At 32.5% G+C, this 20572-nt stretch overlaps 6 protein-coding genes and 2 long non-coding RNA genes across 10 annotated transcripts; 3 read left to right on the forward strand and 5 right to left on the reverse strand.

Moving 5' to 3' along the window:
- Window positions 1–122: 122 nt before the first annotated feature.
- On the reverse strand, window positions 123–657 carry LOC132913004 (uncharacterized). Its single transcript, XR_009659308.1, has 2 exons — window positions 522–657; window positions 123–374 (listed from the first exon to the last, which is right to left on the reverse strand). It is a non-coding gene; the product is annotated as an uncharacterized LOC132913004 (long non-coding RNA).
- On the forward strand, window positions 344–7551 carry LOC132912983 (uncharacterized). 3 transcript variants are annotated; one of them, XM_060970861.1, is made up of 4 exons: window positions 539–858; window positions 5383–5543; window positions 6011–6422; window positions 6619–7551. In XM_060970861.1, exons 3-4 carry the CDS (start codon window positions 6022–6024, stop codon window positions 7127–7129), a joined length of 912 nt encoding a protein of 303 aa, XP_060826844.1. In that variant the 5' UTR covers window positions 539–858; window positions 5383–5543; window positions 6011–6021; the 3' UTR covers window positions 7130–7551. The 3 variants fall into 3 exon arrangements, with proteins under 3 accessions (XP_060826842.1, XP_060826844.1, XP_060826843.1); XM_060970859.1 differs by lacking the exon at window positions 5383–5543 and having other exon boundaries at window positions 344–692; XM_060970860.1 differs by lacking the exon at window positions 5383–5543 and having other exon boundaries at window positions 540–858.
- Window positions 1667–4343, reverse strand: LOC132913003 (neuroparsin-A-like). Its single transcript, XM_060970886.1, has 4 exons — window positions 4307–4343; window positions 3406–3472; window positions 2927–3065; window positions 1667–2829 (listed from the first exon to the last, which is right to left on the reverse strand). The coding sequence occupies exons 1-4, from the start codon at window positions 4326–4328 to the stop codon at window positions 2653–2655; spliced, it is 405 nt and encodes a 134-aa protein (XP_060826869.1). The 5' UTR covers window positions 4329–4343; the 3' UTR covers window positions 1667–2652.
- LOC132912995 (large ribosomal subunit protein mL40) lies at window positions 6498–8712 on the reverse strand. Its single transcript, XM_060970877.1, has 5 exons — window positions 8575–8712; window positions 8418–8501; window positions 8184–8351; window positions 7891–8092; window positions 6498–7772 (listed from the first exon to the last, which is right to left on the reverse strand). Exons 1-5 carry the CDS (start codon window positions 8610–8612, stop codon window positions 7653–7655), a joined length of 612 nt encoding a protein of 203 aa, XP_060826860.1. The 5' UTR covers window positions 8613–8712; the 3' UTR covers window positions 6498–7652.
- Window positions 8713–8948: 236 nt separating this feature from the next.
- LOC132912973 (cytoplasmic tRNA 2-thiolation protein 2) lies at window positions 8949–11000 on the forward strand. Its single transcript, XM_060970841.1, has 3 exons — window positions 8949–9183; window positions 9281–9594; window positions 9714–11000. Exons 1-3 carry the CDS (start codon window positions 9122–9124, stop codon window positions 10814–10816), a joined length of 1479 nt encoding a protein of 492 aa, XP_060826824.1. The 5' UTR covers window positions 8949–9121; the 3' UTR covers window positions 10817–11000.
- On the reverse strand, window positions 10761–13470 carry LOC132913008 (uncharacterized). Its single transcript, XR_009659312.1, has 2 exons — window positions 12970–13470; window positions 10761–11195 (listed from the first exon to the last, which is right to left on the reverse strand). It is a non-coding gene; the product is annotated as an uncharacterized LOC132913008 (long non-coding RNA).
- On the forward strand, window positions 11853–12348 carry LOC132913000 (uncharacterized). The gene has a single exon (XM_060970882.1). The coding sequence runs from the start codon at window positions 11857–11859 to the stop codon at window positions 12220–12222; it is 366 nt and encodes a 121-aa protein (XP_060826865.1). The 5' UTR covers window positions 11853–11856; the 3' UTR covers window positions 12223–12348.
- A 2222-nt stretch (window positions 13471–15692) lies between the features above and the next one.
- Window positions 15693–20566, reverse strand: LOC132912863 (uncharacterized). Its single transcript, XM_060970642.1, has 2 exons — window positions 20355–20566; window positions 15693–15892 (listed from the first exon to the last, which is right to left on the reverse strand). The coding sequence occupies exons 1-2, from the start codon at window positions 20553–20555 to the stop codon at window positions 15758–15760; spliced, it is 336 nt and encodes a 111-aa protein (XP_060826625.1). The 5' UTR covers window positions 20556–20566; the 3' UTR covers window positions 15693–15757.
- Window positions 20567–20572: the final 6 nt, after the last annotated feature.

Raw genomic sequence — 20572 nt, forward strand, 5'->3', positions numbered from 1 at the left:
CTACCAAAGAATAAAATAGAACGGAGAGACGAGTAAATCGATTGGTGGATTAAAAAGAAGAGGATGTGACGGATGACTGCAACTGAAATTTAAGCGGATTGAAAGTTTGTCAAAATAATACGAAAAACATATCGGTTACGTTCTTGTATTTTCTTAACCTTTACACTCCTTCTACCTTCGTGGTTCCTCGTATTTCTTTTGTGAAAAGCAAAAATATCACTTTTACAGTTTTATTTCATCACATATTCCTGCTCGTTTTTAGAAGAAATTCCTGTACAGGAATTATAATAATAATAATAATAAATAATATTTGAAATTATGTGTTCTTTCTTGTTTCCTCCTATTTCTTTGTATATCTGTTTTCTTGCGCAAATCTGTAATAAATATAGAAATGATTGCACAATGGAAATAAGCGAATCAGTGTAGTACGATCTTATAAAAGGTTCTTTTCCCAATTTAAGACATTGCCGAAGTTTTAGTCAGTCTTTGCCGAATCTATCGAGATACGACGATAGCTCTACCTGTTCCATCATCGTATTTTCGTCTGGATACGTATTATTGAGATTGAGACAAGCGTGAGTGGTACGTAGCGAATGTGGATCCATAAGTATCAAGGAACAATCGAAATAGCATCAGCGATGTTGTATGAACGATGTTGGCAACGACATTGACACTATATACTATTTTACGAGGTATGAAAATATTTGATCGGCTGCTAGTTACCATTTAACCGTTTAACAGTAATGTTTTAATTCGCACGAATATCCTCAATAGTGAGATATCGTTGGTAATATTGACAGTGACAGCACTGGCATTTTCTGGTACTTGATACTTGTACCGCCGATGCCAATCTCGAAGGTACGCAAAAATAAACTGGTTATACATATACGTTTACTGTTTTTGCGATGAAACTGCTTGGATGTGGGCTTGGAAAATTTTTGTCGCGCCGTTTTTGGACATCGTTTTCTATACGTGTGATATGTTTCGCGTTATTAACACGTTGAATGTCACGCTAGTTTTACGGGGATTGCCCGTGGCGCCACGGTGAACTTTTTATTATGCGGTACATATAATGTTGAAATATTACCTACAAGAGATATGTTACGGTGTATAATCCTTATTAATGAATTTATCTCACTGAGATCACCGGTAACCCCCGTGGCGCTGAAGTGCGATTTCGTGCGATTCACTCATTTTTTACGATTATCAAGTATCTCATATTGTTTATCAAGTATCTCATAAATCATTCCTAGGTCATACTTATTAGGACTCGCAATAATCCTAAAGAACTGTTATTAAGATTTGGCATTTATTACTTTGCTGTAAAACCCTCTAAGTGCTTTCAAACATCTTTCAAGTCGAAACTTTCCTTAGGGTCATTGTTCGTTAAGATAAAGACGGAAAACGCCGGTTTTTCCGTGTTCGACAGCCACACCAGTGGCTCTCATTTAGTTTTACCTATACGTAAAACTAAATGAGATAAATCATTGCGTTTGCGCGGTCAAGCAGACTATTTTTTTTTCTATTCCAATTGGTAAATCAACAGCAGAGGGGAAGGAAACGACGAGCAATAGCAGGAAACGTTAATAAGACGTGACAAGATCGATAGAAAGTCGGGAAAGTATTAGGAAATTAAACCTTACATACTAAGTATTTATCAACAAGATTGAATGATCCGTTTCATTTTTATTTACGAAATGTAAGATACGCGGTAATGATACATTGACGAGACAATTAGTATTTTTGATACAGCGTCTGATATAAAAATATTTTGTTCAAAATCAAAGTGTTTTATCGTTCGTAATATCTTAACGTTCTTGCGTGTTTCAACCATACCCATATGGCACGTAAATTTATTAATAAAATATACTTATGAAAAGTAAAAACGAATGCATCTAATACTATATTTTCCTTCCTTTCTTCCTTCTTCTTTCACATTCCGCAAAATTGAAAATATAGTACCTACTTAACAGTATCATCTTGTCATCTCGCTTAATTGTCAGGGATAATGTACAATGTATAATGTACACGCATTGATCTACAGATCAATCGAACTTGCAGTTTCAAGGTATTTTAATCGTTATTTTTTTTTTTTTTTTTACGCGTGACGTAAATAACCAGACTAGAGAAAAATCAAGAAAAGAGAGCAAAGCGAATAATATTACGGTAATCTTGCTTTCGAAATTTCACTCCTTATTCTCTTCTATTCTATTCCTCCTACGTATTTCCTCTCTCTCTCTCTCTCTCTTTCTCTCGTCTGCATCTTCTGCACCTTTCATTTTACATCTACGTAACGCGTTTATTTCTTCTTTTCATTTCCACCCTTTGTTGACTGCATATAAGATATACATATGTAGATGCAATTAATCATCGCGTTTATCGCTTTCAATTATCGTTAAAATTAGATTTGTCCAATTGGATTCGAACCGTCACTAAAGATCAACAGTAGTTATTGTTATCATTCGACGTGCGCGTTTAAAGGTAAATGAAATATTGTCAAAGTATAACCATCATGCGTTTAAGTTAATGTTAACCAGCACCTGGTTGGGTCGTCGTATGTTTACAGAATTAGAAATATTTCAGGTGTTCGCTTCGATAGGCAAGTGTAAGTGACAGTCCGATTCACGATAAATAATCATCAATCATATCGATTTACATAATAGCAGGCCGCCTAACAGGTACGGCAAAATCACGCCAACAAGGATCTTTAATTTTGGAACATTTTAACTTTTCTGAACTACAACCGAAGCATTGGTTACATATACAGCTCATGCCATCGGCGCAAATACCAAGCCGTTCTCCTCGTCCTCCGCAAGGTTCATCGGGTCCCTGGAAAAGAGAGTACGATTATTATCGTAACTAACAATTCAACCGTTTCTGTTAGACGCTTCAGATTTATTAAGAAACCGCCAATTCAAGTACTTGCCTTTGCGCATTGAGGAACCCCGCAAGCATTCGATATTACAACACCATATTCGCATTTATGGCAAAAGTCGCCGCATCCTGTGCAAAGGGCCATCTCTTGTTTTTGTCTTACCGAAGGATAACCGGAACATTTATCGTACCTAGTCGAATCAAGCGTTCTATTATCGTTCTATTATTCTATACAATGATATTATGCATCGAACGTGTTATAATTTGCACGATAATAATTTGAGTCGTTCCAGCATCTTTCATTTCATACATAGATGTACTCTCATCTATAAATAGCTAAATATCTTGTTCGTGTGTAAGTAAGCGCACGAGTAACAGCAAAAGTATAAATACGTAATCGAGTCAAGTAAATTAAACAATAATGTAAATTATTCAAAACAATATGTTTTCGTGTTTTCTAAATAAATTAAAAGAAAAAAAAAATAGAAATCAGTTCGGGTACAAGAGAACTATAGATTTGAAGTTTCTTACAGAAGAACGATGGCAAGCAGCACGGCTATGCGGATAGTTTGCGCGGCAAGCATCTCTCCTCGTAGATCTGAAACAAAATTTAAACAAAATTCGGTTAATGTTGTTGAGGTGGAATCGATTAAAACGTTTACGTAACGATCAAAGATAAAATCGATGCTAGAAACAATTCTATCCGTGCGTTGTTCCAATTTGTTTCCAATTTCATTTTTTTTTTTTTTTTTTTTTATTAAAGCTACAACGTACGTATGCAGTACAAAGCACGTATGTATTTGAAAGAGCATCCAGACGTTTAGAAACGAGGAAACCTTTGCCAAATTTAGTTTTGAACTTTATCTCTTTTCGTTATTATCTGTCCGTTTGCAACAATACGGTACATAATTATCGATCTATTGTTAATAAAAATGAGGTAACAGAAAATCCAATTTTTTGACCATAACTTCCTGCTTGTAGAAAATTAGCGTAAAATACTTGATTTTTGCAATATCGTTTTATTAAGTTATTAAATATCTATAATCGACTGATTTAAGAAATAATTTCAAGGTACCTTAGCAAGATGAACCTACGATACATACATACGTATAATGGTAAATGAAAACTTTGTCTTTTCCCTTTTTTTTCTCTTACGCGTCGCGGAAAGAAAGACGAATGATCGAACTGCTGATAATGAAAACAGCCGAAGCAACTTTGCTTTGTCGGAATTTTCCTTTCGTTTCGTTAATTCAACTTTTGAATCGACCAAAACTTTACGAGATAATGCTTTAATAATAATGCTTTCTCATTTCTTCGGTGAAGATTATACGGAGAAAGAGCGATGCGACCACCCATACTGGCTTTAACGATACGCCGACAAATTCATCTGTAACTATACTTAACATTCGTAAATCATGTTCGTTTTTGTTACAAAGTGCTTCGTTCACCACCATTTTAAGCTCAAACCCCTTCGTTTGCTACTCCCGCCTGCCAAATGCCTATCCATACGAGTTAAGCACATGGCAGAGCTTGAACATTGAACAAACGACTTTTATTAAATAAACATTAACTTGGTCAGTTTTTGGTAACAAAGTGAAAAAATCAATAATTAATATGAAAATTACGTAATTATTAACAGCGAGAAATAAAAAAGATAGAAAATTATTTCGATATACATGCATATACCCACCAATAATTTGATGTGCCGTCTTTTTAATTAAATATTAAACGATAATTTGTTGTTTTCGCAGATTTTATAAAATACATGTAAATATATATAAAAATATCGTTCGAAGACCAACTAATTGGAAAATAAAGCTTCGCAATTATACAAACCGGATTTTTTAAACGTCTTTTAGCGTGATTCGCCTAATTACTTATTCACCTCCTTATTCTAATTAACTTTTCGTCACGTAATCGCTATTGTTTTAGTTTATCTCGCGTCATTCTATTTTACTTTGTTCTAGTTTGTTTAATTTTAGTTTAATTTAGGTGCGTCAACGACATTTTTATAACAAAAGTTATTTACAAGTTAAAAGTTAATCACGAACATGTAATATTCGTATCGATTTCGGTTTCGTCAAGTTTATCAAAGATGTAACAGAAATTTCTTTACACTTGCGATTGCCTTCGGATACCGTTGTTTCGTTTAATACCTTGTTGTGCCCCTATTCTGACTTTTCCCTTTTCATAACTCGCTCTCGTTTACGCGCTTTCTTCCTTCCTTCTGTTCCACTGTTTTCTTTTCTTTTTTTTTTCTTTTTCATATTAAATATGATTATAATTTGCCACCGATATGACAGAAAAAATATAATAAAAGAAAAGTACACGAGAATAAAATAAACGAATAAAGTGAATGTACAGACATATTTACATATGCAACGACGAACGGGTGATCGTTAGGAAAAGCATACAGTGCGCTTACAATTAGTGATGACCCTAAGATATTCTTCCAAGTGTTTCTAGTTGCGTAAGATTAAATAACAATGACGATTCTCTCTTTAGCAGAATAAGAAAATGTGATAACGTGAAGACACGAATATGCGAAGACGGAAAGACGTTGAATGTGCCATTGAAGTCAAGTGCGCTTTGTTTTATAGGGACGCGAAGAAAGGGCAAGAAAAGGAAGGGGGGAAAGAAGGCACACAACCGTTCATTTAACAGTCGATGTATGATGTATCTATTATCGTTTCGCCCCAAGGGATGATCTAAATTGTCAAACGAAATCCTTGCCTCTCGTCCTAATTACCCACCGTGTCGTGAATACCCTTCTAGACACGTCTTCCCCTATTTGCAAAGATTCCCTTGACGAACATATCTATTAATATGTAAATTTGTTGGCTCAGCGTTATGAAAAACAAAGCCGGTCATTCACTGACACGTTATTTGCACTTGTCACGCTGCGCTAATAAACCAATTACCGAATAGTCAATCAGAAATTGACATTTTATCGACACAAAATGTTTATTATGAAATGCCCGTATTAGAGTACTAGGAGATTAAACGTTATGTTGTTTAGTTGGAATTTTAATGTCTATAGACAGACGAGAGCGAGACTAACGATAAATAATCAACGAAAGATTCGTATTTTCAATTACATATGTAATAATAACACGATTACTTTCTTTGCATAAAGGTATCGCTACGATGATCTGGCACCAGTTAAACGCATTTCTGGCACGATTATACGATCCGATCGATCGAATAGAGAACCTTTTCCTTAAGATGAAGAATATCTCTATGATGACGAATCAAATAATATTCTTAATGCTGGCGGATCGTATTTTTCTAAGAGAACCAAAAATGACGTGTCTTTACACATTGATGTTTTACAACGTTGTTACTTATAGCATTAGCTATATTAAGGAATTGATCGAAAAGGAAGATTGGTCGCTCTATGTGACTCTCACAGAAAGATCCAAAATTAAACATTTAGCCATGTCCGCTACCAAAATAGTGTTTGAATGGACTAAAGCCGTCACCTTTATCGTAACATTAACATTTATGCTTCTTGTCTTTGGCTTGGAGCAAGGTCTCGAGCATTACAAGTGAGTAACACTTACAATACATCGTATGATAATCGGAGAAAAAATGTAGGGAAGAAAGGAAAATGATAGAACGCATTAAAAATTAAGAATATATTAATTCGATGAAATTATACATATTGTGTGCGTGTGTGTGTATCGCACGTGTGTATATAAACATATATGTATAAATATATGTATATATGTATTGCTATTGTAGACCATCGATGAATTACACGATGATAACGTGGATCTATTATTTGGCAACGGAAAAAGTCTTCGTTGAGATGTTTCCGCCAATCTTGAAGTTTCTTCGTTTCGACACTTTTGAAAATCTTGAAGAGCTTTACGCTCCAGTGATATTGAAATCATTTACTATTAGCGTTTCTGCGTCTCTTATTATAACACTATTGCCACTAGCATCCTACAAACTTTTATTCATCGCCACTTATTCCAACGTTTATTTAAGATTAAAGGATCTATTACAAATATCCGCCCCTGCGTTAAGTCTTGAACGTGAAATATTAAATCGTTATAGAAAAGCAACGCCTAAAGAGATTAAACAATTTGACGATGTGTGCCCTGTTTGCCTTTGCGACATGATCAGTGCGAGAATAACACCTTGTTACCACCTTTTTCATGCAAGTTGTTTACGTCGGTGTCTCAAGACCAACAATACCTGTCCCATGTGCAAAAGAGAATTAACATTTGGATCGGTATCAACTCAGTAGTAAAGGTGATCGTCATAAATGTTACCGTCATGATTATATCGATAAAATTGACATGTTCCGTATGACAATTCCACTCTGATTAAATACCTCATCCACTCGACGGATTAACTTTTGATAATATTGGATATCTATATTACAAACTATTGACAAATCCTCTAAGTCGCTTGATATTCGTATAAATTAAATATTGATAAAAAGCAAAGTTATTACATTCATGTCCGTTTATAAATATTGATAAAACGAATATTCTCGTCGTATAATTGTACATAAAATAATAAACGATCTAATGTATTAACAGGATTGCAAATTTATATTCTATTTGAATTACATATTGATTTTTCTGTCAAATGTATTATTTCGTTTGCCAACTGATAAATCGAAACTAATAAAAACAACGAAAATTAACGAGAATTATATTCTCATATCGCAGTTTTTTGAAACAGCCTTACTTTCCTTGCGTTCTACGATCCTTTATTCGAAATATTTCTCATTACGATCCAATAATTTCCACTATTTTATATAGCTATTCCCCTACATATTTAACCGTGGTTTCTATATATTCCCCATCAGGACTGTCAAAATCTTTTATCGGTGGAGTACATACCGGTCCTGTTACGCTATATGGTACGAACGAATCATCAAACTGAAACAGAATGTGTTTCAAAATTTATTCTGTATCTCTACTGTGTTTTATTAGATGGTAAAATATAAACATACGATATTTAATTTATTTTCTAATATAATATATATCATATACTTACTTCAACTGCTTTCTTGTAAAGTTGCTTCGAGACAGCTTTTAATTCCTTCAATGCTATTTCTTGCGATACCATGATAGATTTCATAACGCGTACATCTTTCAACCATTGAATTTGTTTGTAGCTGCACCATTCCTTCTCTAATAATTTTCTCCTTTCTATTTCTTCTTCTGATAATGATACTGGCAAATGACAAGCTCTTTTCCTAAGAAACATTTGTTTTCGAGTAAGTACTATGTTAAGAAGAAAAACTTGTTTCCTATACGTAACATATTCTATCGTTATATAAAGCCTACTCCTTTTGCAATAGCTGAGGTAATGTATCGATTTCAAAGATTGGTTTCAAATGGTTTGTATGTTTTTCTAACTGACGGATTCTTTTCTGTAGTTTTCTCTTCTTTCTTTCTTCTCTAGCTCTAATGATAGCAGGATCGAGTTTTCTCTTCTTTTTAAGTGGTTCTCCTCTGCAATAAATGTAATATGATAATAAATTTGTTTATTCAAAAGAAAAAAAATTTTTAAATACTTACAAAAGAATTTCAGTCGCTCGAAATTGTAACGGATGTATATATATGGAGATATTGCGCGAATTGCTAACTGAATGCAAAGAGGACCTGCGTCGGTAAATCTTCATGAATAAAATGAATAAAAATATACAAAAATAATTGTTCACTCAACAATGAATACCTAAAAACGGCATTTGCCAAATTTAATACACCAATCATTTTAATACGCTATAATTATTTCGAGCTTTAGTCTATGTTAGTCTGTGCTTTGTTATCTTGAATTACTTTGCGGCACCACGTATATAACCTCTTGAACGCTTGCGATTTTCATACAGGCTAAAATGAGATATGTAACCGTTATAAAATCATAAATTTAAACAGTTGTTGAAAAAATGACACGTGTTAGTATAAATAAATTAATAACGACAAAAAATAACGACTAATAATATCGTGTTAACACGATGGCAACTCTGTCCAAGCATACATACCAACGAGATAATAAACGTACATGTAAGTATCTACATAGGTATATGCAATCAATTACTACATCATGAAACAAAATTGATAGAAATTTCTCCAGATTTTCTTTATTATTAATATGTACACAGTATTTATGAATGCTGAACACTCGAAAAAGTTATATTATTCGGAAGGAACTAAACGTTAGAGTTTTTGTTCAAAAACGTAATTAGATTACATAGTTACTACGGTTCACGAAATATCATAAAATGTGCACGTTAAATGAGTCTGAATACGATACTTTTGAAGTAAAAGAAATAACGGAAAACACGTGAGTATTATGTTATATGTGAATTTCATATAATTTTATGCAAATGTTTCTATATTTCATAATTTTTTTATTGATATGATCTTCATCTTTTTCATAGAAACACTTCTTCCCTTATTAATACCACAGAAATGCATAATGCTACGCCTTTTTGTAAAAAGTGTGGTAGTCAAGAGGTCCAAGTCTTTTCCAAGAATAGGAATGAATACTGTAAAGTATGTTTTTTAAATATATTAAAGCATAAATTTAGAGCAACGCTAGGTAAATCCAAGTCTATATGCCCGAATGACTCGATACTTGTTGCTCATTCAGGGAAAGCAAATTCAACTGCGCTTTTACATCTTATTATGGTTGACATGAATGAATCAATTTCCAAAAAGTTTCGACCATCGTTTAAAGTTCTTTATATAGATGGTAAGTATTCCTACTATTTCAAATACTTTGCTATTCCGTTACTAGATTTGAAAAAGAAAAAGAAAACCAAGCATATACTTTTTATTTTATATTTTATATCCTTTATTCTATGTATACAGATGGTATGGTGAAAGGACGCTCGATCGAAGAAAGAAGATCTATTCGAAATGCATTAGCTAATGAAGCTAAGAGTTTGCAATTACCTACGTACATTTTACCTTTGTCAAAATGTACAAGCGATAGTATTTCTAAAGAAATGCAACTAGTAAATGATCCATCAATGAGCATGACAAGTGATGATGATACAATAATACAAGAAATGTTTGATAATTTGGAAAATGATACAGCCAGAGATGAATTATTACAGCAATTAAAACGTAAATTACTTACATCCGCAGCTGGTGAACTTAATTGTAATAAAATTTTCATTGCCGATATATCTTTTGATCTTGCGATAAAAGTTCTTGGCGATGTATCGACTGGCAGAGGTTCCCAATTACCTTTTAACGTTGCTGTCTCTGATACAAGACACACAAATGTAACATTACTTCGACCACTCAGAGAATTCACACAAAGTGACGTAACTAACTATTTGGACTGTTACAATCTACATCCAATTTTTAGTTCTGACAAATATAATTTCTCTTTTCCTATATCTATACGAAATGTCACACGAAATTTTGTCCATAAATTGGATTCTGAATTTTATGGCACTGTATCCACGATATATCGTACCAGCCAAAAATTAGCTACAAAGATAGAGCAATGTAATAATGAGGACAATGATACAAAGATGGATGCTAATATTAAGAAGGATAATAACATCTGTATACTTTGTGAATTAACTTTAGACTCGTGTTATTTACCAAAAGAACAACTATCGGTTGTACAGGCGAAATTGTTTTCTAAATTAGTTTCTACAATTACGGATACCTCATTAAATGAGACTATGAATTCGTTAAATATTTGCGAACAATCAGACAATGAGCAAATTGAAAGCTTAAATGTTTTAAGACAAAAAAAATGTCAGTGTCAAAGTGACATTCATAAGTCTTTTCTGAGACAATCGACAATTGAAAAGTATCTATGCTATGGTTGTAGACTAATTTTCTTAAATTCAAAACAAGTGGATAATATTTTGCCTAATTTTATTTTTGATGCAGTCCAAAAAAGATTACAAGTTGCATGTTTACAAGAAGAGATAAGAGATTTTTTATTGTAATTGGTAGATAAAAGAATATTTATTAATATTAAGAAATACTTTACATAATACTAGATAGAGGAACACGATTAAACACAACATTTTACTTCTAAACATTCATAACGGAGTAACTTTTGTAACAGAGATATTTCGAATAACTGTTAACTTTATGGAAATAATATAATAAAATACAATATTTATCATATTTTGTATTTCTTATAGCTTCCGTATGTCTCAAATTTTATCAAATTTATTATTTTTCTATCCGTATTTCGTACGGATCTCACGTTTTCCGCACGTCGCCGGCATCAGTAAGAAATAATCTTTCCTTGCATAGTGTCTCCTCACTCTTTACCGATATAAACAATTGCATGATGATGAAGACTGCTTGGCCTATCGACTGGAGAATATATCCAATTAATAAATAATCAATGTATATGTATATGTGTAATGAAACTGAATTAATTATAATAATTTTTATAAACATTATAACAGTAACAATAAGCTATAGTGCAATATACGAATAAAGGATGAATCACGAAGCGTGATCAGCTTAGATTATTTTATTGTTAGTGGGCCGATCGAAAATTTTGTCTCATACAATATGGTTCAAAGAGAGCTTTAACAAAAGTTGTTTATAATATATACACATGCATAGTGGAAAATAATATTAATTGTTGAATAAGTTAATTTCATCTCATTATTATAGCTTATAATAGATGGCGATAGTAGCGAAATTATTTGGCTGTACTGTTACACAACACAATATTCAAGGAAGTAACTCTTGAATTATTTGAAAGTGCAACGACTTGTTTGAGTAGAATTTATTTATTATATACGCATATTTTATTGGGTAATATGTTATCTTATCTATAGCACGTACTTATATCATGATATAAAAACAAATAAGATAAAAAGGAAGCAATACAGAGGTTATATTAATAAAAGTGCAAAGTATCTATTTCAATGTAGTTGAGATCTCAATTATTTTCTGTATGTAATCCCGTAATAAAATATTATTAATGGTAATTAATAGTTTATATTATTGTAATTTTAGAACCATGGCTGAAAGTAAATCCGTGCCTAAATCTACTCCTGAAAGCAGGTGGGAGATGCGAACTAAATACTATACAGGCATGGATCCTTTAATACGTTCTCCATTGACTGACATGTTGTCAGTAAATTTGCACAATCAGTTTGAAATTAGATGCAAAAATTTTGAGTTTCGTTTAGCCAAATGTATCGAAGCATATGGATTTTATAGGGGAATAGACGAATGCAGAGAAGTACTTCATGATTTTCAAGAATGCATGACCCTAGAAAAACGCAGGAGTAGATTTGAAATAATGTGTGGAGAATTTGCTCGTCAGGTCGAAGCTGGAGAAAGAAATTATGAGAAAGTACCAGTTCTTCCTTTATTCCTGTAATGTAAATATATATATGTAAACGTCAACAGCAACTTAAGTAGGCAACAGTGCATCGAATAAGTAAAATGTTTGTTCAACATCAAATTGGATAAATGATTAATAATGACAAATTAGAAGGAAGTATAATCTATTTTTCTATTATTTTTCCTATCCATTATATCCATTTCCATATTATTGTTTCATGACTTGCGCTTTTTCATTTAGTCAGGATTTAGCAAATTGTGTTGTTAAGTAAACTGTTTTATGCATTGAATTTAATACAAACGAACGTAAAAACAATCGCAAAGCAATTCAGCTGTCCTGTTATATTCGTTATTTCTTTTCTTTCTTCTTTGTTAAGCTAGTGAAAACTTAAAAAAATGCATAAATGGTCCTAGTAACATTAAATAAAAAAGAAAAGATTATATTAAATGAAAGATACGATTTAGTCATATAACCGAAAAGTTGGAAGAGAGCAAGGTTAAAGTTAAAAATAATTGTAATCTATTTACATATTTGAAATTAGTGAATGAAAAGATGCGTATAAAATTAAATAGTATATAGGTGTTTTGGGTAGGACGTCACTAGATGGCAGGAAAATGTTAAAAGAGAATGGATGAATGTGGGTATAACGTGCAAAGGGTCTTGGCGGGTAGATGGGTAGACGGGTAGACGGGCAGGCGGGCAGACGGGTATGCGAACGAACAGAGAAAGATACGTAAGCGGGACGGTAGGTTGCCGACTTGTTAGGCCGGAAGGCGGGCGCACCTGTCTGTCATCAGCGCCGACTGTCAATCTTACTGACGCTGGCGCACACGCTGCGAGAACCCGCCGCATTCGTAGTGTTTATCTGTCAGAGAGAACGAGAAATTAGTCCTAACGGGAAGTAATTCGATCAGAAAAGGACGCTGTGATCGAAAGAAACATAGGGAAACTACAGAGAGATAGACCGGTGAGTTGTCGAACGACAGATTAGTTGGTCGAAGAAGAAAACGTGAGAGGGAAAGAAATCGTGAGACACATCGTGTGTTAACTGTTCAACGGTATGGACATGGCATATCTTTTAGTGTTGTTTGTCATTCATCATTCGTGTACTGAAACTCGATGACCGGCAAAAATTGAGTTAACTCGTGTTGCGCGATCATGCAATATTTTTATCGTGTTAGTGTACGCGTCCCCACGAATTGTTGGTTAGACTTTGTACATTTTTTTTTTTTTCTGATTTATTCGTCTAACTTGGGTATTTTGTTAAGAAGTGTGACATGACTTCTGATCGCATTTAAAGAGTGTATTTCTTTTTTCTTACCACGCTGTTTCTTTCTCTATTTAACAGCTGATCGAGTATCGAATTAAGCCAACCACGAGGACATTGCTAGACCGCGTGTACATTGCGTCCATCTCAATTTTTTCATTATGGATCATCGTGTTGGTGAGTATAAATCAATCCATTAATTGCTAGGTTCGTGATATAATCAGTCAGTACTGAATCCATAATTTTGTTAAACATTATTAGTTGGTTTCGAATAAAATTCATTATTCGTATTATGTTGAAAATTTCGATTACGAGACGCCATCATCTACGATACTATATAACGCGTGGCTACCGAGCTAGCATGCAGTCAGCAAGCCAGCTAGCTAGTTAGGCACGTGGTGGCGCGCCACGGCGCGGACTTCGTTACTTCCACGGGGCTCACCGGCCTTACCCCACGGAATCCGCTCTTCGTTATAATTACCAACTGTCATTCTGCTTTTTCCGTCGTGCGTCGTGCCTTCCATGCTTGCCTGCCTGTCTGAAGTGTCTGACTATTCTCTCGCTTTGCGTGCACGCGCACCTATAGTACGTATACGAATATGTTTACGTGCTTGCTCCTTTTGATCGCTGATTGCTTGAGCTTTTTTATGCCTTTACATTTTCAATATGATCTATAAATATTTTCGTCACAAGTTTCCATACACATACATGACGGAACTCATGTAACTCGTTCAATATTATACAATTAAATGAATAAATATATAATATAGGAACATTTCTTTCAAACAACTTTTATATCGAATAATATTTCATATTTAATTAAACGAGATTCAATTGCAATTTGTTTACAATTTGTGGTTCAAATTGAAGTATTTCAATTTAAGATTATAAACCTTGATAATTATATGGATATATGTATACATGTATGCAAATGGTTTATATACGCGCGCCATGTGGTCGTGTGTAAAGTAAGTTTATAGTATATGGATGATTAATATGTACATATGTATTTTATTCAGTCTGAAGTATATATTAATTTGTCTCTTGTCTTATTATATATAAATTTTAGAAATTTAGTGAAATTTTATACCCATTATCTTAACAGATAAACATTCTCATTTCTCTCTCTCTCTCTCTCTCTCTCTCTTTTCATTCATCTCATATATACATATATAAAATTTAATAATTTCAAATTTATAAAATGTTTTCTAAAACCATTTGAGAAATCAAATGGTGCGTTATTATGTTATATGCGAAAATATGAATGTAAGTCGAATGTGTCCGCATGGTGTCTACTATTACGTAACGTAACATATGAGATGTATGTAGTAGGTACATGTAATATTGTAGAAATGTAGAAATTCATATCTGGATTTTAAAATTAGAATTGTGCTTTATGATGTCACATTTTTTGGTAACGACGTTATTGCAAGAAATTTATACAAAGAGATGAGTGAAAAAATAACTTTTTGTGATAATATTACACTTATATAGTAAATAGTGATAAATGATAGATTGGATATTAAAAGTATATGTATGTAAATGTGATCTTTTGAAAAACGACAGTATATAAGCACATATTTACTCAGACGGTGAATAATTATTCTGAATAATTACGATTCTATTTGTAATATTCAAGAATGTAACATTTATAAAATTGTTTAAGCCATACAAGTTTAAGAAAATCAAGTTCGGATTAGAGTTCGAGATTAACAAGTCGGTAAATGGGTCGCGATACACGACGTTATCTAGCTTTGGTCATTGGCCAGCGAAACTCGTTTAAGAAGACGCGAGAGTATTGTGTAACACGTCTAATAATAGTAATAATGGTACTACTAGTAGTAATAGTATGGTTAACAGAAACAGTACCGAATCTTATGGAAGAATTATTATACCGTGTTTTTTTCTATTAATTTTATTACGCAGGCAATTATATATATGTACATACTTATAGCAGACATATACACATACGCACAACAAACCTGACAGAGATTTGTTATAGTTTTTTTCACATACCGGCTCTGTTGTTTTCAAGTATCGACCTTGGTCGACATAGTAATCCTTGTTGTACATCTAATGACAAATTACTTGATATTTTTTGTTGTATCGCATTATCATATTGTATTTGGTGCATAGCAAATTGTACGTTACATGTTATAATACGCTTTTATCGGATGTTTCTTAATTCCAATTACCGATCAAGTGCAAAAGCTAAAGTAAAGAGAACAAGAAAGGTGGGTGTAGGGGAAAGAATGAAACACGTCGAGAATAAAGCAGAACGTATTTTATAAATTGACCATAGCGTTATTCCGTGTCATCGTATCTTTGCCTTGTTATGTAACCGATAGTAGTGCAGCTATTCGCGCTAATCGTTGCGTCTTGATTCTTCTCGATGACTTTCGAGACTTTTTCATACCTGTTTACGTGTTTATCGGCCGATTAGTTGACTGATCTACCAAAATATCGCTGTATCTCATTTGAATGTTACGTAAAATTCGAACATGATGTATATTTCTCTAAATTTTCAAAAATCATCGACCGAAGATAACAGTGCTTTATTTATTTTATAATATAGGAGAATGCGCGTTCCTCGATCGCTGTTTCAGGGAAGTAGTTATGTCAAATGATGATAAATTTCCAAGTTTTCACACTGTTTGTTAATTATTATTGCTTATGTTTAGTTTTTGCATATAATGGGATCAGTTTTATACAATATAATTGGTTTAACAGGGAAATCATTCATAACAACGGTAACTTATTATCTGTTATCGGTATCGTAATTTTTAGTACTTTCGTGCTTTGGGTCAGACGTATATACAGTGTTTGAGGTTATCGTGTCAAACGTTGCGAGAGCAGAGAGGCTATAGTTGGTGAAATAGGATATTGTAAAGTAAAATTTCTTCGTTTTGAATAATCTCGATGGTCGTAGATAAAGTCAAGTGGAGACACGTATATATGGAAATTCGTTGTTATTTCGTCGAACATCCATAGATTTTGAATCGGAATGCAATGTCTTTGTTAGATTCTTTTCTACAAAATTATGCATTATTGTCAAACTAGAGGTCTTATCTAGTCATGTTCAATATGCAAATACGAATCGAACATAAAATCAAATTTTTTTCTCGCGTGTCTAATTTAGAGTATATTGAAAAAAACATAGAATATACATAATATGATGTTTGAACATTAAAAGATTATTAGGACGAAATGAGAAGACATACCACGGCGCAAAGCACGAACAGAACAGCCCAAAGGCCGTGTCTAAAATCGTTCTATGCTCGCTGACCTATGAAGAATGTTCGTCTCTCCTCTTGAATCGATGTTCCTTTGCGTGTCGAAGGTTCGAAGCTCTGCCATATAATATATGTATTGCTCTCGAAACATCTCCTCTGCGAAAGCCTTGTTCGTTGTATACTTGTATCCGTTCAAGGATCGGCGTAACAACCGTACATCGAATTGAAGTTTTATTTTTTCCTTTACTTGACAAATTGTGAATTAGAAGGAAAGCAATAATTCTGTTATTCGACCGTTTTGTTAGCTGCAAAGCAGTCTTCTAAACCTAACAATTTTTTAGAGGATTATACATACATGTTATAATACGTATAGTATAATTGTATTATATTACTTTGAAATTTCTTTCTTTCAAGCATCTTTTTCCTTTCCTGACAAATTGCGAGTTAGAAGGAAAACAATAATTCTGTTATTCGACCGTTCCGTTACCCGAGAAGCGGTGTTTTGGACATGTCACTTTCTTATAAGTTATACCTACATATTGTAATACATATAATATAATTGTATTGTATTACTTTGAAATTTGGTTTACCCAAATATTTTTTCCTTTACCTGACAAATTGCCATTTAGAAGAAAACCGGTAATTCTATTATTCGACCGTTCTGTTACCTGCAAAATGGTGTTTTGCACCTGACAGTCTCTTACAATACATATCTACATATTACACTACATATTACACTACATATTACAGTACACTTACTTTGAAATTTGTTTTTCTCAAACATCTTTTCTTCTTCCTGACAAATTGTGAGTTAGAGGGAAAGCAATAAATTTGTTATTCGACCGTTTTTTTACCTGAGAAGCGATGTTTTGGACATGACAGTTTATCATAAGATATACCTACATATAATATAATTATTAAATTATTAATAATAAATCTATACATAAATTCTATTATAAAAAAACTTTTAATGAATAGAATTATTTTTTTTTAACTAAAATTATATATAATTAAAGTAAATATTAATCCTATTAATATTATTTTAAAAACAAAATATTTATAAACAATTAAACTAATATTTTTATGAATAAAAAAAATTATAAACTAATTTTTTCAATAATAATATAATTAATAAAATAATTGTTATATAAGTAATTATAATATAATCTTCACCTAAACAAATTAAATTTATTATAAAATTTTCTCTTAATATTGTTATTATAATTCGAAAAGAATATGAAATAGTAAAAATTGTTCCCATTGCTAAATTTATTATTCTAAAAATTCTTATTTTATTTCAAAAATAATATTCAATAATTAAATCTTTAGAATAAAAACCAACTAAAAATGGAAATCCACATAGTATTATTGATGAAAATATTAATAACAATCCTTTCATTGGATATAAATAAAATATACCAGAATATGAAGGAAAATTTTGAATTCCAATTATATAATGAATTAATCTTCCAGCATATATAAATATCATAGATTTAAAAAAAGCATGAATAAATAAATGTAATATTACATATAATACGTATAATATAAATACATATAATTTCATTATATTATTTTGAAATTTGATATTTGTTTTTCTCATGACATAAATATTAGAATAAACACTTTCTTTTTTTCTTACTTCTTTTTCGAGCTTAAACGTCATAAAGGGATTTCTTTTAGTTTAATTTAAGGCAATTTCCTTCAGTTCGAAAGATTGGCGTTAGCGGTAGATAGCTAATAAGAGGTACAAATTCATTCGATAGTTACACGCATGATTCAACATTCGTTTCAACTTTAAACCATTTAAAAAAACTAACAAAGCCTCGCAAAGTAATTAGGGTCGAGATACTAAACAGTTTTTGTGACGATTACGATCAAACAAAGTGTTGCGCAACTTAGTTCGGACAGAGAGAAAATGTATTCATGCAAGTACACGTATACGAATGTATAAATCGTTGAAAAGCACGTTTGCAAGAAAAAAGAAATAGAAATATCACATATAAATTTTTCATAATATTATTCAACAATTATCTTAGAGTAAAAATGTTAACGACGAAGAGGGATACGTTTCTTACCAATCGAGTAATGGAGAGAAAAAGCCAGGGACATGATCATCGCGTACAATAAACTTATCGCGTTAGAAATATCATCGATTGGAATGGTCATGTAAGGGTTGAATTGATAAGATAAAAATACGCTTTTACATTATCCTAGACACCCAGAGATAAATAGTGACATCAAAATTCGAAGATGGCTAGAGAGGAGAGAGAGAGAAAGAGAGAGATAAGTTTTTATTTAAACGAAATCGAGCTTTTATACACATTTATCGACGTATAAAATGAAGGGAATATAAGAAATTTAGATAGAATTTTAATAAAATTAGAAAAATACGTGTAAGTATACGATGCGTTTACTTACACGTATTTTTATTAAATTACAATAATTAAATTATTAAAAATACGGTGTATTTTACATACTTAGCTTAGGCTATAAAGAGAAATAAGGTAATTTTTGTTTCATGCAAATTTCTACATTATTTGTTTTTAAGATACCGCGAAATATACGGTAGACACGAGATAGAATTTCTTTATTTTATATAACTTTCGTATAAACAACGGAGGACACTAAAATCTTCGAAAAATTCTACTTTCTATTTTCAAATGTATCGAAATAACAGACTTTACGTTTGGACTAGATGCACGTGCAAATGATTCGTGCTTTTTCTTGGTCTTAGATTATACTCTATCTCGTAACCTTATCTCATATTATCTCTTCTCATATCTACCTTTTTAGTAGTACGTCAAACGAATAATACATATTTTTGTAACGTATAGTAAACGTGTAAAATTTTCTTCTCTTTTCTTTAATTTCTTTCTTCTGCTTTTTTCTTACATATACAGTGCTGTCCCCTTTAAATAACGCGGGGTTTATAGAAACACCGACTCGATCGCGTAACGTAGAACGAACTCCGCGAGATCCACAGACCGATTCACATACTCGCATAAATACGCACATTTATATTTTTCCAATACACGTGCATGTATTCATTATATTTTGTGTGTATGGGTTTATGCATTTGGTTACGCTATTACCTATACTTACATTATACATATGCATAAATTGATTCGTAATTAATGTAAGAAAAATGAAATTTGTCAAAAAAGATCTACGCTGTTCAGGAGGGTGTATTGTAAAAAAAAAAAAAAAAGAAGAAATCAATAATTGCTGTTAATGTGAAATATTACAAGTATATTTTGTTGATTATTAATTTGACTTGTGATTGACAGTTGTCGATCGGAATGGAAAATTAATATTACCGTTAATTTAACTTTACAATGCAAATAATAAATAACTACTAGCTTTTGTTTTAATATTGAAAGAGCAAGGGCAAAACGAAGTTATGGTTGGATTTATGATTAGGCATATGTTGGGGTTAGGTTTAGGATTAGGATTAGGGTTAGTGTTAGGGTCATACAACTGTGTTACCACATAGCGAAGTATGCTTCCCGCCAATATAGCTCTTATACCTGCTTTGGAAGGGATAATGCACTCGCTATGATATCGTTACGAGAATACACCGAGCAACGCAACCGTTCCTATAGATTCTTATGAAGTTTATATGGCGGGAAAGACGGAAATAGGAAGGGGGCTAAAACAAACAGAGTCTAATGGCTAACCAGTGACAGGCCAAGAAGCGGGAAGTGGATACGCGCGCGCAAATCTTTCTCCTTGCTAGGCGCGCACATGCACTCATTCTCGTGTTTGATTTGTCTCCTGTCAGCCGCCTCTGTCAAGCCGGTTTCCGATATGGTTGGCCCAGTCGTGTTGTCGACGTCGTCCGTTCGTGTTTGATCGGTTTTCCTTTTCATAATCAGTTAAAAACAAA

This window comes from Bombus pascuorum, chromosome 12 (genome assembly GCF_905332965.1).
Source record: "Bombus pascuorum chromosome 12, iyBomPasc1.1, whole genome shotgun sequence".
NCBI lineage: Eukaryota > Metazoa > Arthropoda > Insecta > Hymenoptera > Apidae > Bombus > Bombus pascuorum.

Excerpts from the sequence above, each read along its gene's own strand:
- LOC132912983 (XM_060970859.1), top strand. The coding sequence starts at position 653 with ATGTTGGCAACGACATTGACACTATATACTATTTTACGAG. Across the intron at positions 693-6,010 it reads ACTATATACTATTTTACGAG|GTATCGCTACGATGATCTGG; the intron begins GTATGAAAATAT and ends CTTTGCATAAAG. Across the intron at positions 6,423-6,618 it reads CAAGGTCTCGAGCATTACAA|ACCATCGATGAATTACACGA; the intron begins GTGAGTAACACT and ends TTGCTATTGTAG.
- LOC132913003 (XM_060970886.1), bottom strand. The coding sequence starts at position 4,328 with ATGGTGGTGAACGAAGCACTTT. Across the intron at positions 3,066-3,405 it reads CTGCTTGCCATCGTTCTTCT|GTACGATAAATGTTCCGGTT; the intron begins GTAAGAAACTTC and ends TGATTCGACTAG. Across the intron at positions 2,830-2,926 it reads GGGTTCCTCAATGCGCAAAG|GGACCCGATGAACCTTGCGG; the intron begins GCAAGTACTTGA and ends TCTCTTTTCCAG.
- LOC132912995 (XM_060970877.1), bottom strand. The coding sequence starts at position 8,612 with ATGATTGGTGTATTAAATTTGGCAAATGCCGTTTTTAG. Across the intron at positions 8,502-8,574 it reads TTGGCAAATGCCGTTTTTAG|GTCCTCTTTGCATTCAGTTA; the intron begins GTATTCATTGTT and ends TTACCGACGCAG. Across the intron at positions 7,773-7,890 it reads TTTACAAGAAAGCAGTTGAA|TTTGATGATTCGTTCGTACC; the intron begins GTAAGTATATGA and ends ATTCTGTTTCAG.
- LOC132912973 (XM_060970841.1), top strand. The coding sequence starts at position 9,122 with ATGTGCACGTTAAATGAGTCTGAATACGATACTTTTGAAGTAAAAGAA. Across the intron at positions 9,184-9,280 it reads AAAGAAATAACGGAAAACAC|AAACACTTCTTCCCTTATTA; the intron begins GTGAGTATTATG and ends TCTTTTTCATAG. Across the intron at positions 9,595-9,713 it reads TAAAGTTCTTTATATAGATG|ATGGTATGGTGAAAGGACGC; the intron begins GTAAGTATTCCT and ends CTATGTATACAG.
- LOC132913000 (XM_060970882.1), top strand. The coding sequence starts at position 11,857 with ATGGCTGAAAGTAAATCCGTGCCTAAATCTACTCCTGAAAGCAGGTGG.
- LOC132912863 (XM_060970642.1), bottom strand. The coding sequence starts at position 20,555 with ATGAAAAGGAAAACCGATCAAACACGAACGGACGACGTCGACAACACG. Across the intron at positions 15,893-20,354 it reads GCCTGTCACTGGTTAGCCAT|TCGGCCGATAAACACGTAAA; the intron begins TAGACTCTGTTT and ends TCAGTCAACTAA.